Source organism: Gavialis gangeticus, unplaced genomic scaffold (genome assembly GCF_001723915.1).
Source record: "Gavialis gangeticus isolate Ggan-Ray unplaced genomic scaffold, GavGan_comp1, whole genome shotgun sequence".
NCBI lineage: Eukaryota > Metazoa > Chordata > Crocodylia > Gavialidae > Gavialis > Gavialis gangeticus.
In genome coordinates, this window is record NW_017729014.1 from 21050531 (window position 1) to 21064119 (window position 13589).

Genomic DNA, 13589 nt, shown 5'->3' on the forward strand with positions numbered 1-13589 from the left:
GAGGCTGCAAAACTTTCAGCAATTCAAGATCTCTCCAGTCACAGCCCTCTCCCGTTATCCAAAGGGTGCTTGGAAACAAACTGTACCCCGTGTCCATGCTTTGCAGAGCAGTTCTGCTATAATTAATTGTTAGATCGTCTTGAGGGTGTAAAACCTGTTGCCTCATTGCCTGAAGATTTTGCCTTCTAGGTGTCCTGTATTTGCACTGCTTCTATATAAAGAGACCAGAGCGTAACAAATCAGTGGACCCCATTTGGTTTCTCCATTTAACTTTTGGAATCTGGTGATGAGTTTTGCCATGTGCGTTGCACGCGCCTGTAGGAAAGACGTACAAGTGATCAACTAGAACTTAATCTATATATTTTGTTGCTGCCTATTGAGCTGGTATAGTTGTGGGAGAAGAGAAATGCTCTTCAGTGCTTCCAAACAGCAGGCAGATTAGATGGGACTAAGGTTTAACTATCCTGATTGTGACTACCCAGAACAAAGTTTGTAATATTTTGGCAACCAAAATGGTTTACACTGGGGGGGGGAAATGTTCTTTCTTAAATGCACCAAGTACTCCACTGTGCAATCTAGTAGATGGAGAGGACGCCACATCCCTACCGATGACCTAATTTTCACAGTTGTTTAGCCCCCACACGCGCACACACCAGCTTGGAGGTTGCGTGTTACTGAAATATGTCCTTCAAAGCCTTGCTGTGGCGTTCTGTTGCTGGATCATGTGAAAATAGTCACCCCCTCCGCCAGCCTTGACAACCTCTCTGTTATCATGAGGTTCCTCCTTATCTGAATTCATACAGTGCTCTCTTTGTTCCATCTCTGCTTAAAAGACAAGCTGCACCTATTGTGTTCAGCCCAGTAATCTAAAAGTTTACAAAGGAAAGAGGCATTTCTGGTGGTGGAAAGTGTAAAACAGTTGGGAAAGGGAGGGTTTTCTTCCAAAAGTGGAATAACATTTCTAAACCTTGGTTGGGGTGAAGACTGGCCTGATCAGATCAGGGGAAGTTTGGGCTAATGGTTAGGACTTGATTTTCCGTCTTGGAAGACCTTGGGTGCAGGCAGCGTCTGCTCTGCCACAGACTTCCTGTTGGACCAAGGGCAAAGCACTCGGTCTCTTAGTGCAGTGGTGTTCTCCCCATAACACAGGTGCGGAGACTAAGGCACAGGCTCGCAACTTTTGTGAGAACAAATCCTTTAGAGATTTTGAGGTGCTGAAATGCCCTGGTAAAAGGGGCTGTATAAGTACTAACCATAGCTGCATACTGATGAAATGTAGTGACATCTGATAGGAGGCAGAGCCCAGAGGATTAGACCTTCCAATAACGGCTTAGACAGTGCGAGCTCTGTTTCAAAAAATGGACTGTTTAACCTGATGTTGAACCAGGCTGCGACTGTTTTACAGTCTTTATAGAGTGGGAGTCGACCTCTAACGATAGGTTATGTGACCACGCCATTGAGCAAGGTGACTGCTTTGAATAGGCTCAGGACCGTTAATCGCAGCTAAAAGCCTATATATAATGTGCCTTGTCTCACCGCTGATTCCTGAAGACCCGTGCTGCTTACACTCTGGATTTGGAGCATTGAATTGAGTCAAACCAGTGACTCTGCTCTTTTGTACTATTGGAGAGGCTCCAGCCATGATTGCAGCCCCCTTTTTGCTGGGCATAAAGACACCTAATAAGAGACATATCTGTCCTGTAGAGCTGTGATCTCAACAGAGAAGAGAAACAGAAGCACTAAGAAGCGAGGTGACACTCGAGGGCTGTAGCCACTACTTGGCCTTGCCTGTCTCAGCACAGTTGCCTCCTTTTCAGTGAGGACAATTCATGCTGGAATAGGCAGAAGCATCTGCATTTCAAACCATACCAGGAGAGAATTAAAAACCACAGACTGGCTGCGTTCTGGCAGCAGTGCTAGTAACCCGAGCAGCAACAACGCCCCTCTTAACTTCTCTAAAATGGATGGGTGCCGCCTGATTTCTGATGGGGGCGGGGGGAGAGAAGCAAGCCCCCACCATGGCATGTCTCTCTCCTGACCCTGCCCATTGCTCTGTGTGTCTAGCTGCACCATCCCATGGGTAAACGATGCCTTCCCATAATTAACCTTTTTCTTTCATAAAAAGTGCTTGCCTCGGCAATCTGTCAGGCATTCAATATTTGCAGTTTAAAACAAGCAGACTGCAACAGTGGCAGCTGCCAGTGATTCAAAGGACCACCTTCTAGGAAACCCCCGTGGGGAGTTGTCTGTGTTGCAGAGTTTGCATGCTAAGGAAGCCCCATTTTTATTTTTTAAAAAAGCAAGTTCAGAGGAACTTTAGTTCTCTCCTGGTTCTCTCTTAACTAACGAGATAATTCTCCCAACACCTTTATGATGTGGCGAAGCATTAAACATGCAGAATCCAAGATCAGCACTTAATCTAAATCATATGGCTTTGTCACCGGATATGGTAGATCATTGGCAGGCAGACCCCCAGGTCCCTGCCCGGAAGGACTTGCCTCCCAAAGTCCTGATGGAAGGTAACTAGAACAAATCGGATTTTAATACGCAGAGTAGCATGCATCTGTCACCAGGCTGGCAGTAGGTAGAGTCAAGTGGAAGCACTTGTTCATGAATGCTCTTTGGTCTCATTGCAATCTGCAGGACTTCCTTGAGCCTTTGCAGGACCAGACCCTCCATCCCTCTATGCCTATGTGCTTGTACGGGTGCATAAACTCGGACAATGTTTGAGATCGCAACTGGGTGCGGTGAAGCTAAACTCGCTGATAATTCTGCATGTCCTCTGAAGTCCCTGGGTGGAGGCACTGCCTTAGAGTCCCATTGTACATAAGGGGCCAACAGAGGCGTGATGGATTGAGTGACTCTCCTTAAGTCAATTAGCAGGTCACAATTTTAGAGCCTCGCTACAGGGCTGTGATCAAAGCCACTTAAGTAGGATGCAGGTAATTGCAAGAGAGCCTCTAATGGGAATCTCTGTGAGGCGATTCTTCCTCTCTGTAAATGAAGCGAATGCTTCATCACTTTGTCAGGGTGCCTGTAATTGCTGCAACCGCTTTGTTGGGAAGGGTCTCTCTTTTTTTTTTTGTCTAATTAAGCTGTCAATAGCAATCAGAGGTGTTAATGTGACTCCTGAATGTCACCAGCTCTTTCTCTCCTCCTGTCTCATGTTGACAATCAAGGAAAATCCCATCCGGCCTCCTGTATCCATCTGAGTTTTTGGAGGCTGGGGGTAAACCATGGAAGCTGCGTTGGCTTTATACAGTTATAAGTACATGAAATACAACCTGGCACTGCTGAATGAAGCAAGTTGCCTGAAAAGTGATGACAGCCCCAATTTTTGGATGGTCTGGGCTAATGCAGACAGAGCTAGGTCACCAGCGATTCACCTGCTAAACAGTTGATGCAAAATATCATTTGAAGTGATGATCTTAATGAATGTATTGCTGCCTCTTGTGGTTTTTTTTGGGGGGGGTTATTAAAACTGTCTGTTCTTTGCAGCTGCTTACCGTAATCTGGGCCAGAACTTGTGGGGGCCGCACAGGTATGGGTGTCTCTCAGGGATTCAGGTACGGACCGTGGTTTCGGGACCATGCGCGGCTCACAGTCTCCTCATCACCACAGAGGGCAAGCTGTGGAGCTGGGGTGAGTAGCCGGCACAAGCGAGGCTTTTTGAGTCTCTACCGGGATGTGAATTAGCTCAAGACACCAGGTAGCAAGGACAAGGAGCTCAGTGGGCTCCTGCCTGGGTCTGCATTGGAGCGCGGTCCTAAGGTGATAGGTTTTCACAGAAGTGATGAAAACGTAAATCATTGCAAATTAGTTCCCAGCACGCTCTATGGCTTTTGCCCTAGTTCTGACGGGACGCATGGAACTAATTTGTGTGTCCCCATGCCAAGTCAGCTAATCTCTTTTGATTTCTCTTAGGAGAACCATATGTAGCATGGGGTCCCAGGAGCCAAAACAGAACTGGGTAGTGTGGAGTGGTCTGTCACAAAGACGTTTCAGTGCTTCTGTTATAGGCTGTGAATCGGACGGATTATCCTTCTGATGTTAGGCCAGTGTTTCTCACCCTCTTCCATATTGTGGCTCTCATGTTACAGCTGAAAAGTTTCAGGGCCATTCTCATTTACTGAAGAATAAAAGACACTCGCAGCCCTCTGGAGCTGTTCCAGTCCCCAATGGTGGTACCTATGCAATAGTTACCATCAACCTGCAAAAGTGGTTTCCACTAGTGCGAGGCCTGGAAGGAACAAATCTTGTATCTCAGCATTACAGAGAAAGCAATAGGGGAAATGAAGGGGTTTGACAGCCTCGGCAGCAGTTTCTTCTTTTTTAGATCGGAGGGCATCACCTATTTACCTGTGGCACGTGTGTGTGTGTGTGCTTCTCTGTAGGGCGTAATGAGAAAGGGCAGCTGGGACACGGAGATACCAAGAGAGTGGATGCTCCCAAACTCATCGAAGTTCTCAGCAGCGAGGTGATTGTGTTGGCAGCTTGTGGACGAAACCACACGCTCGCTCTGACGGGTATGGAAGATGCTTGGAAAGAGAAACTGGTGTTTGAATGATTGCTTTCTCCCTTGCAGAGTTGGGCAGGGAACCTGCACATCAGAGATCCTGCTTCTAGCTGGGGAAAGACGGGACTTTAATCTACTGTTCGGGTCACACAGAGTTTTTCTTTTGTTGACAAATCCTGGCCTCGCTGAAGTCCGTGGGAGCTTTGTCTCACAGGGGTCAGAATTTCACCCTTGCTCTTTTTGAGGCTAAGAACAACTGATATTTTGCCCCTGGAGGGTGGAGAATGCCTTGGCTTTTAAAGATGTGCTTGGACAACCATTGATTCGAAGGGAGTCCTTGACCAAAGGTGAAAAGGGAAATCTTAAAGGAAATGTTTGCCACCCATGATTCCCCTCTCTTCCACCACTTCTGAAGCACTCGTGACTGGCACAGAGAGGATGATTTTGGCTATTGTTGTTTAGAGGGTCAGAAATGGCCACCAGTGCATATCCACATCTTGAGACCATGTCTTGGGTAACTATGCCACAAAATGTTGATTATGCCACCAGTTTGCTAATTGCTTTTTCTGTCATGGTCACTTCCTCCTGAACTGTTTGATGTGGGGAGTGTTAAAACACTTATTTGCAATAGACTTTTTTTTCTTGTGGCCTGGTGTATTAGAACAAGCATCTCTCTCCTGTGTTAATGATTTTTTTTTTCCAGCACCTCTGTAATAAGTGAGCTGTAACCTTTTCCCTTCTTCACTACCTCTCCCGTTGTGTTCCAGAGACTGGCTCGGTATTTGCATTTGGAGAGAACAAGATGGGACAGCTTGGCCTTGGTAACCAGACAGATGCAGTTCCCAGCCCTACTCAGGTAAGTGTGACCCTTTCCTCTTGCAAAAAGGGCAGAGAGACATTTATTTAGCTACTGCACAAGTTGTCATGTTGGGGCCATATCTAGCATAGCCGTGTTAAAGCCAAGCTCAGGATGAGATCCTTTGCATGGTGGAAAGCAACTGTAGTCCTTGTCGGTCAAGTGAGCGAGGACTGTCCCAGTTCAGCGGATACTTTGATCCCCATTATAGCATCTTATGTGAACTTTTGGGTCTTCACAAGCCCTTAGGCAGGTTCTTAAATTCCCATAGCTCAGGGTCAAAAACAAGGGCTGAAGCAGTTGGTTGTCATCTGAACCATTTCTGTTGGTTTTCTACTGACAAAACGGACAAGGGGTTCCCAATGCCAACCTGGATATCAAATAAAATTGACCTTGGCATTAGTCAGCGTTTAGCATTTGGTTCCCTTATAGGCTCGTGGTGGGAACAACAGGAGCAATGAGGTAGTAAAAGATTTCCTTGGCGCCTGAAGCAGACAAAGGAAGGGAGGGGAAGTGGAAGTTTGTCCTGGAAGCAGTCAGGGGAGAAGTCTTAGCTTCTCTCTTCATCTCCTTCCTTTATGTATTTTTTGGTTTCTTATTGAATTGACTATTTCTAGCTATTTCTTTTTTTTTTTTTTTCTTTTGTTCCCCAATCTTAGGGCATATTAAGATAGGGAATTTTTCAGCTAGGCTCACAGAGTTATGCATGCCAGACTGCTGCTGTGTTTGTGCAAATAGTGCTCAACAGAGACACCCATGCACAATTAAGTGCACGTTTCTCACGCAACCTCTGGCCTTACACTCCTCATGCTCCAGGGAAATCTATCTAATGCCTCTAAAAATTGAACTTGGGACCAAAATTTCATAAGCTAGAAACCAAGGACTGACACGGATATTGGTTTTATGGCTCATTATAAACCTCCCTGATCCCTGAATTCTCCCCACACAGAAAGGTCTTTTCTCACCTTTCATCCCTTTTCACAGGCCCTGATTTCCCAGTAACCAGGTTCTTGTCTGCTAATTGGTGGTGTGTTACCCCTGGGGATTTCTCTCCCCACCCTCTTCTAGCGGTTTTTTACTGCGCTGTGTTGGCTGTCACTGCTTAGAGCTGAAGAGTGCCTTGCATTTGAAAGGTTGTCTGACTATCCCAGTTGTAGGGTTCATCCAATAAAAGCTAACCCCTGAAGAAATCCTTGCTCTTGCATAAAGCATCCAGGTAATTTTGTAGGCGGTAGGGGATTTACATGTGCATGTCTAAAAGCAGCTGTGTTCCCTGTGAAAGCTTAGCCACGCATTTGCCCTGTGAGCTGGGCAGTGTTCCCCGGCCGTCTGGAATCGCACAAGGGTCGCTCTGTTTCATCCTCTATTTTCAAATGCTGCTCTTGTCTCCTTCCCTTGCAGATAATGTACAACGGGCAGCCAATTACCAAAATGGCCTGTGGGGCTGAATTCAGCATGATAATGGACTGCAAAGGAAACCTCTATTCCTTTGGGTGCCCTGAATATGGACAGCTGGGTATGGTGGTATATTTTTAAAGGTCTATGTAGTTTTAATGTGACAGCAGGCTTTAAATCCAGCCCGAGGCTGCTACCAGGTTCATCGTAGACTGGTGCGTTGGTGTAATCAAGGCTATAATGGTAATACGCATCTTATCTCCATCCCCGTCCAGGAGGGGAAGATGGTCTGATGTTAAAAGCAGAGGAATCTGGCTTCAAAACTCTGCTCTGTTGCATGAGCTGCAGGGGAGGCTGTGCCTCAGTTTCTCCCTCTGCGGCTTGTGAGTGCTTCCTCGGTGGTGCAGTGTATCGGTGGCCGTGAAGTGCTCTGGGGTTGTTGGGTTTTTCTGAGCTGAAAGGGGCAGAGAAATCCAACACTGTAGCAATAAAATGGAAGGGAAAGCCGCTGTCCCTTGAGTGTCCATAAACACTCGGCATTTTGAATGCTAGAATGCGTAATACGCTGCCTGCCAGTTTTCTGTGGCTCTGACAATGATGCGCCACTGTGAATCCCAGCAGTGCCTTGAATTATTCATGAATGGCACTTTGTCTCGGAGGTTAATGTCTCGTGGCTGTGATCTCTGGAACAGGGAGTGCGTGCGCTTTGCTGTCACGGAGGCTTTTTGCACAGGCTGAGCTGCTGCTGGGGTGTCTGCGTGTTTGGAGGGTGGCGAAGGAAGGCAGGGAGCCAGCCTGGCAGGTTTGCGTCGGGAAGCGCAGCTTGCATGGGTCAGACTGCAGGATGCCTTTTAGGGAGAGCGGACTGAAAAAGGGTGAAATACTTTTGCCAGGAAAAGGTATTACAAAAATATTTGTTTTCCTTGCAAAAGCATGAAAAGAGTAGGGGTGGAGGCTCTCCAGAATGGCGCATAAGGAGAATCCTTCTTCTCCTTCCTTTGCACTTCCCTTTTAGTTAGAATAGCATCTGCCTTCTGTTCGGTATTTAGACAGCACCCAGTACGATGGGACTGCAGTTTGTGAATGGAGCTCTCTGGCCATTGGCACTACCACTGCACGAAAGACGGCACAGGTTGCATGTGACAAGCATGGCAAGCTTTGCTCTTCAAGAGGGGTATACGCTCTGACTCGAACAAGCTTACTGATTTGGGATGGGTATGGTCATCGCTTGTGCGCTCTGCCGGTGGGGTAGTATTAGTTCCACTCAGAATTGCATCCCTTTTTAGCATCCTATCCGTTTCCCCTGTTGCAGGGCACAACTCCGACGGGAAGTTCATCGCCCGCGCTCAGAGGATAGAGTACGACTGCGAGCTGGTGCCGCGGCGCGTCGCCATCTTCATTGAGAAGACAAAAGACGGGCAGATCCTTCCTGTCCCCAACGTGGTCGTGCGAGATGTCGCTTGTGGCGCCAACCACACAGTAAGGCTGAGATTCATTCAGACCCTCTGTAGCACAACCAGGGGGTCTACCTGTAGTCCTGGCCATTGATGGCCCTCAAGCGCCTGCTGGGTCTTGACTTGATGAGCTCCCTCTCGACTTGCTGTGTAGTTAAACTGCCCTGAGTGGCTGGCAGTCAGGTGGCCTCTCTTACAAACGAGACTTTACACGTGCTGGAGTCTCATTAGTGACAGAGGCACACTGAAAAGTTCTCTGGTCCCAGGTATCCAGGTTGTAGCTGTATTGGTCTAGATGAAAAAGCAATTAGGACTCTTAGTAGAGAGATCTTTTATTAGACTGGCAACGTTTTTGCAAAAAAAAAAATCTTTCATTGCAAGCTTTCAGGCACAAACACCCTTCGTCGGGCATTGGAGAAAAGATTGTAAAAGTTCTCCTGGGTAGAAATGAAAGTTCATATTTCGTAGGATTTTGCAAAGGAGTCAAGGGATGGAAAACGCCTCTGGGCAGTCCGTTCATAGCTGGTGTGAAGTCTCTCACCTTCTGTGATGATGCAAATTCCCTTGAAACAAAGGCAGGGGCAGCGTCTCAGGTTTCAGGTTGTCACAGTTGCTTCCCTCTCTCTGGTCCCAGGAGTTCAAGGGGTTTAGGCTGCAGAATTCAGTTTGTCCCCAACTCTAAAAAGAAGGGATAAATGGGTTTTAAATGGATCTGATTTTACTTATTTCCATCAGTCTAGACGGAAAGTCCCTCCACTCTAGCCAGTAATCACACGAGGCTGTACGCTGTTTGAAAGCCTGGAGAACATATTGCAGAGGGTTGAGCATAAGACTCATGATGCCCATTGAAACTTTCCAAGGGACAATTGCATTCAGCAACTTTTTTTTAAATTTGTTTCAGACTTGGGTATTTCATTTGGCAGCAGGCTGGGGAAAGTCACAGATCATCAGCTGCCACAGGCCTGCGATAGCCGCAGCCGTGTTCATCTTCTGTATCTCCCTGCTGTGCTTAGGTGTCGCATCCAGTATGTGTGTGATCACATTAGGACTCTTTATTTGCACTAGGTGTGTCCTAATCCCATTGGATTAAACCATTAAAATGAAGGTTTTGAAATCCATCATCATGGATGCAAGCAAAACCCTTCACTCCCAGATGACTGATCCTACAGGCAGGGGCAGCAGGGATTATAAAGCACATCATGGAAGGAAATGCATGTGGCCCACAGGATGCTAGCAGAGTAATAGCCTCTCTTCCAGTTACTGGTAATGAGGTGTTTCTTCTGACTGCTGCTGCCCTGTGACTTAACTCCCTTAGTTTTGGAGGTCAAGTCCTGCAAAGCAGCTGTATTGTTGTGGAAATGCACCACACAGGGGCCTGGTAGGACTCACTGCTGCGAATGCCAGGCACTGCCTCTCTCTGCATGGATTAGCATCAAGGCCTGGGAAGGAACCCTTTGGGGGGGGTGGGAGTTCCCTCCTGCCATTTTTAATCAATATTGAAGTATGAAGTTGACTGAATTACCAGGCTGCCTTGAGCCGGAGCCCTTTTTGCTTCTGGCTTTATTGCTGTGGCAGGGGGGGAGAGAAGATATGCAACTTCACAGTTAAGATAAGAGTGGCAGAATGGGCTGGCAGGAAAAAATGAGTTGAATTGTCTTTTTAATGCACCATCTCAGCGGATCTGTAATAAGCGTCAGTTGATTTCTGTGCCTCGGATACTCCTTCGATCCGTAGGGCAGGACTAATGATCCGTTCCATGAGCACCGGGGATTCCTCTTCCTCTGCCTTTTAACTCAAAACCGTGTTGCCCTCTCTTCCACCCACAGCTTGTTTTAGACTCCCAGAAGCGCGTCTTCTCCTGGGGCTTTGGTGGGTATGGCCGGCTGGGCCATGCCGAGCAGAAGGATGAGATGGTGCCAAGGCTGGTCAAGCTCTTCGACTTCCCAGGGCGTGGGGCAGCTCAGATCTACGCTGGATATACCTGCTCCTTTGCTGTCAGCGAAACAGGTCAGTTGAGCTGTCTTGGTGCTAAGACCCTCCTGGCATGAAGCTGTAATTCAGCCCAAAGCCTCTTATCTATTTGGGATCCACCTCTCAGTAGCAAGTGTTGAGAACTCACCTGCATTTTCCCAGTATCTTTAAAACAACTTGGAGTATGTTAACCAGCCCGGTCTGCCTCATCTCTACAGATCTAAGCTGTTGACTTTCATAAACCATCTCTTATTTTCTATCATATCCTTGAACGGTGATTCAAAAAGCCTTCTGCGTTGGAGTCTCTCAAGTCTGACGTGGGTGCATGTGTTTGCTCTGTCTTGCAGGTGGCCTCTTTTTCTGGGGGGCCACAAACACATCCCGCGAGTCGACCATGTACCCCAAAGCTGTGCAAGATCTCTGTGGCTGGAAAATCCGCAGCTTGGCCTGTGGGTAAGTGACAGCTCCTGTTTTAGGAGCCAGGGGGACAACGAAACCGTCTCTTCTTTGGCTTGCCTGGATGGTATTAGCAGTGGTGTCGTTGCACACATCTCCACGTTCAAAGGGCCCTGCCAATAGGACAGTGGCCTGTTGCTCACCTGGCGTGTATGAAACAGCTGCTAGAATGAGACTAGCCTACAGAAAGTTGAGTCGGTCATCTTGAGTTGAGTCTCGCTCTGCTTGGCAGAGGCTGGCAGTGCGGTTGAATTTTTTTTTTCTTCTGACTCTGTGTAAGAGGAAAAGCTGCTGGAGGTTCTCAAAAGTAAGAGAGGAGGGCAGGCAGCCTTGCGGCCTGGTTAAAGCAGGAGGGGTGAGGAAATGGCCTGGAATACATGAGTGCTTGAGTTAAAATAAAGTCCTCTTATTGCTGAGTGCCCCTTGTTGAGAGAGGTTCGGAGGGCCCATCACAAGATGGCTGGAGTGTGGGGATTGGTGAAACCTGGACGGGAGAAGAAACTCAGGGTTGCAAGTCAAACCTGTCTAATGGTTTCTCAATTAAATCAGCAAATTGTAACACCTCTTCTCTAAAGCTGGTTGTAGCACCTCACCCTTGCCTGTGGGCATCTGTGCTTCTAGGATGCTTAGCGGATTTAATAGATACTTTGCTTGTATATAATGGGAGCTGTTTGAGCAGCTTGAGTATGAAAAGGTAGTAATTCTGTCTCTTCCCTGCACCCCTCAGGAATCTTTTCTACTCCCTTCTCTCCACTAACCTCTCCACCCTCTCCTGGTATCTGGCCCCTTGTCTCACACCTTTGCTCTTTGTGTTCTCTCTCAAATTGCAGGCTCTTTAAAAGGCATTCCCCACCCTGTTTGGAAAGCCCTTTGTAAATAGACCGCAGCTGGTTTTGCTAGGATGCAACCCTGGAACCACATGCAAAAAGTTTGGATCTTTATGGTCTGACTTTAGGATTCTCTTCTCTCACTCCCCACCCAGCTACCTTTGTGCCTTTTCTTTTGTTGCTAGAAGTAACTTCTGCTATAGCATTGTTCTCTGAAGGAGCTTCCTAGGTGACTCACTCAAATCCCTGACAAAGAGGTAGTTGTGTGTTGATAGAAATGGTAAGGGAAACCCTTTAAAAATCTAATAATGTTGGTTTTTAATGCAGCCTCTCCTTGATGTTCAGTGAATGGTTTCGGTGCTGTTTGGACAATAGTTGGTTACCAGTGAATGACAAGGGTGATCTGTTTTAAGCCTTGATCTTGCAATCTGATCTGTATGGATGGGCTCCTGAGTTCACTGGGTCTCTGCTGGGGTTCACATCCTCCAACACTTGGAAAGCAGGGACCACGGTGCAAGCGTTCAAAAACTACTAAGGGCAGTTCTTTCCTGGTGCCATCTGACATGGGAAAGGCAGCGCAGGCTGGTTGGCTGCCAGGGGAGGACATGCAGACAGACCGTGTAGCAGTAACAGCTCATGTACCTGTTGCAGGAAGAGCAGTATTATTGTGGCTGCAGATGAGAGCACAATCAGCTGGGGTCCATCTCCAACCTTCGGTGAACTGGTAAGGACTTGCTCAGAAACCCCAGCACCGCTGGCACAGTACCAGGGACATTAGATTACAAGCAGATTGCAAAGTTGTGGCTTTTATTTTTAACGCAGACTTGCTGTAAGCCTGTCGTCTCAAAGCGAATGGGAAGGGAGTGTTCGACTGACATTTGTTTCATTTTAATTTAGCTACAAGAGGGCTTTTTTTTTTATCTGTAGCATGTGTTAAATGCTAAGTCCAGAAAATGCAATGATCAGATTCCTGTTATGCAAGAGGGAAAAAAAGACCACCCAAACAAACCCTTGTGCACATCCATTGTGTGTGCGTGTGTGTACCTGCTCTCTGTATACTCTTCTCCCAAAGAAAATGGGTGAAATGCTCTTAGTCTGGAAGATGGGGAATTTGTGTGAGAGGCAAGTGTGGGTGCCCCTACTACAGATTTAATTGAGTGCTACGCCCAAGTCCGAGTGAGCTTCACAAAGAGCTGGAAAGGCTCAGCATTGCCTTCTGCCTCTGGGAGGTGAGTGACTTCATACTAATGCACCTTCTTGTGTCTAATTACTGAACATTTTATCTCACCACAAATGTTTGGGCTCACAGTTAACAGTCCATTTATTGTGGTCCTTAAGAGCTATTAGACCATGAGGTGGTGTGACACAGCCCACAGCAAAGAACTATCTCAGATAGGCACCATTTTCTCCTGGAAATCCTAGCATTTTACTCGGGGCGTCTGTAAATTTTATGTTGGTCTCAAACTGCTTTTTGATGCGACTCGTAGAATGATACTGCCCCAATCTGTCTCTCCTTAAATTGCTACAACATTTGATTACTCCTGTGAGCTTTTCCTGTGCTGCCTTGCTGTTTGCCTCCTCAAAGGCCCTAGTTGACTGTGGTGGAGCGGTAAGGAGTCTTGGTTCCTCACAGTCTGGCCCGCAGGCTGCTTGCAAATCCAACGGGTTTCTTTATGTGCACATTTTTATTGAATTTCCCATGCATTCAGGTGGAGCAGTGTATTGGCTTGTTCAGTGTCAAATGAATAGATGTGTAAGACTCTGCAAGACCAGTAACATTTGCAGAACTTCAGGATCCAGAAGATTTTTTTTATTCGTCTTCTGGACTTTAGGAATTTTTGTTCAGTTTTGTGGGGTTTTTTTAATTGCTCGTTCTTCCCAAGTCTCTGCTGGCCTTGCTTACAGGCCGTTCAGCCCGTGAGAGTCACTCACCTCCATGCCTTTCCTTTCCGCGGAGCTACACCAGAAGCCAGTGCAAATCAAAGGAGCGAGCAATAAATAACACAGTCCAGGTCCTTGGAACATGGCAAGTCTGTGATTTTTTTTTTTTTTTTTCCCCCCCCCCCCGGGGGCCCTTCAAAGAACACCCCCGCTTTTTTTTTTTATGGGGCAGA

At 47.1% G+C, this 13589-nt stretch overlaps 1 protein-coding gene across 2 annotated transcripts in view; it reads left to right on the forward strand.

Annotated features, from left to right (window-relative positions):
- The window catches only part of RCC2 (regulator of chromosome condensation 2), a 25331-nt gene that overhangs the window by 7071 nt on the left and 4671 nt on the right, over nt 1–13589 (forward strand). Inside the window, exons 2-9 of one of the 2 annotated variants that reach the window (XM_019511936.1) lie at nt 3499–3642; nt 4395–4526; nt 5284–5372; nt 6774–6888; nt 8080–8246; nt 10048–10228; nt 10540–10645; nt 12127–12199. In XM_019511936.1, coding sequence (XP_019367481.1) covers nt 3499–3642; nt 4395–4526; nt 5284–5372; nt 6774–6888; nt 8080–8246; nt 10048–10228; nt 10540–10645; nt 12127–12199 — 1007 coding nt within the window. The remainder of the gene's footprint in view (nt 1–3498; nt 3643–4394; nt 4527–5283; nt 5373–6773; nt 6889–8079; nt 8247–10047; nt 10229–10539; nt 10646–12126; nt 12200–13589) is intronic. The other variant, XM_019511937.1, reaches the window with a different exon arrangement.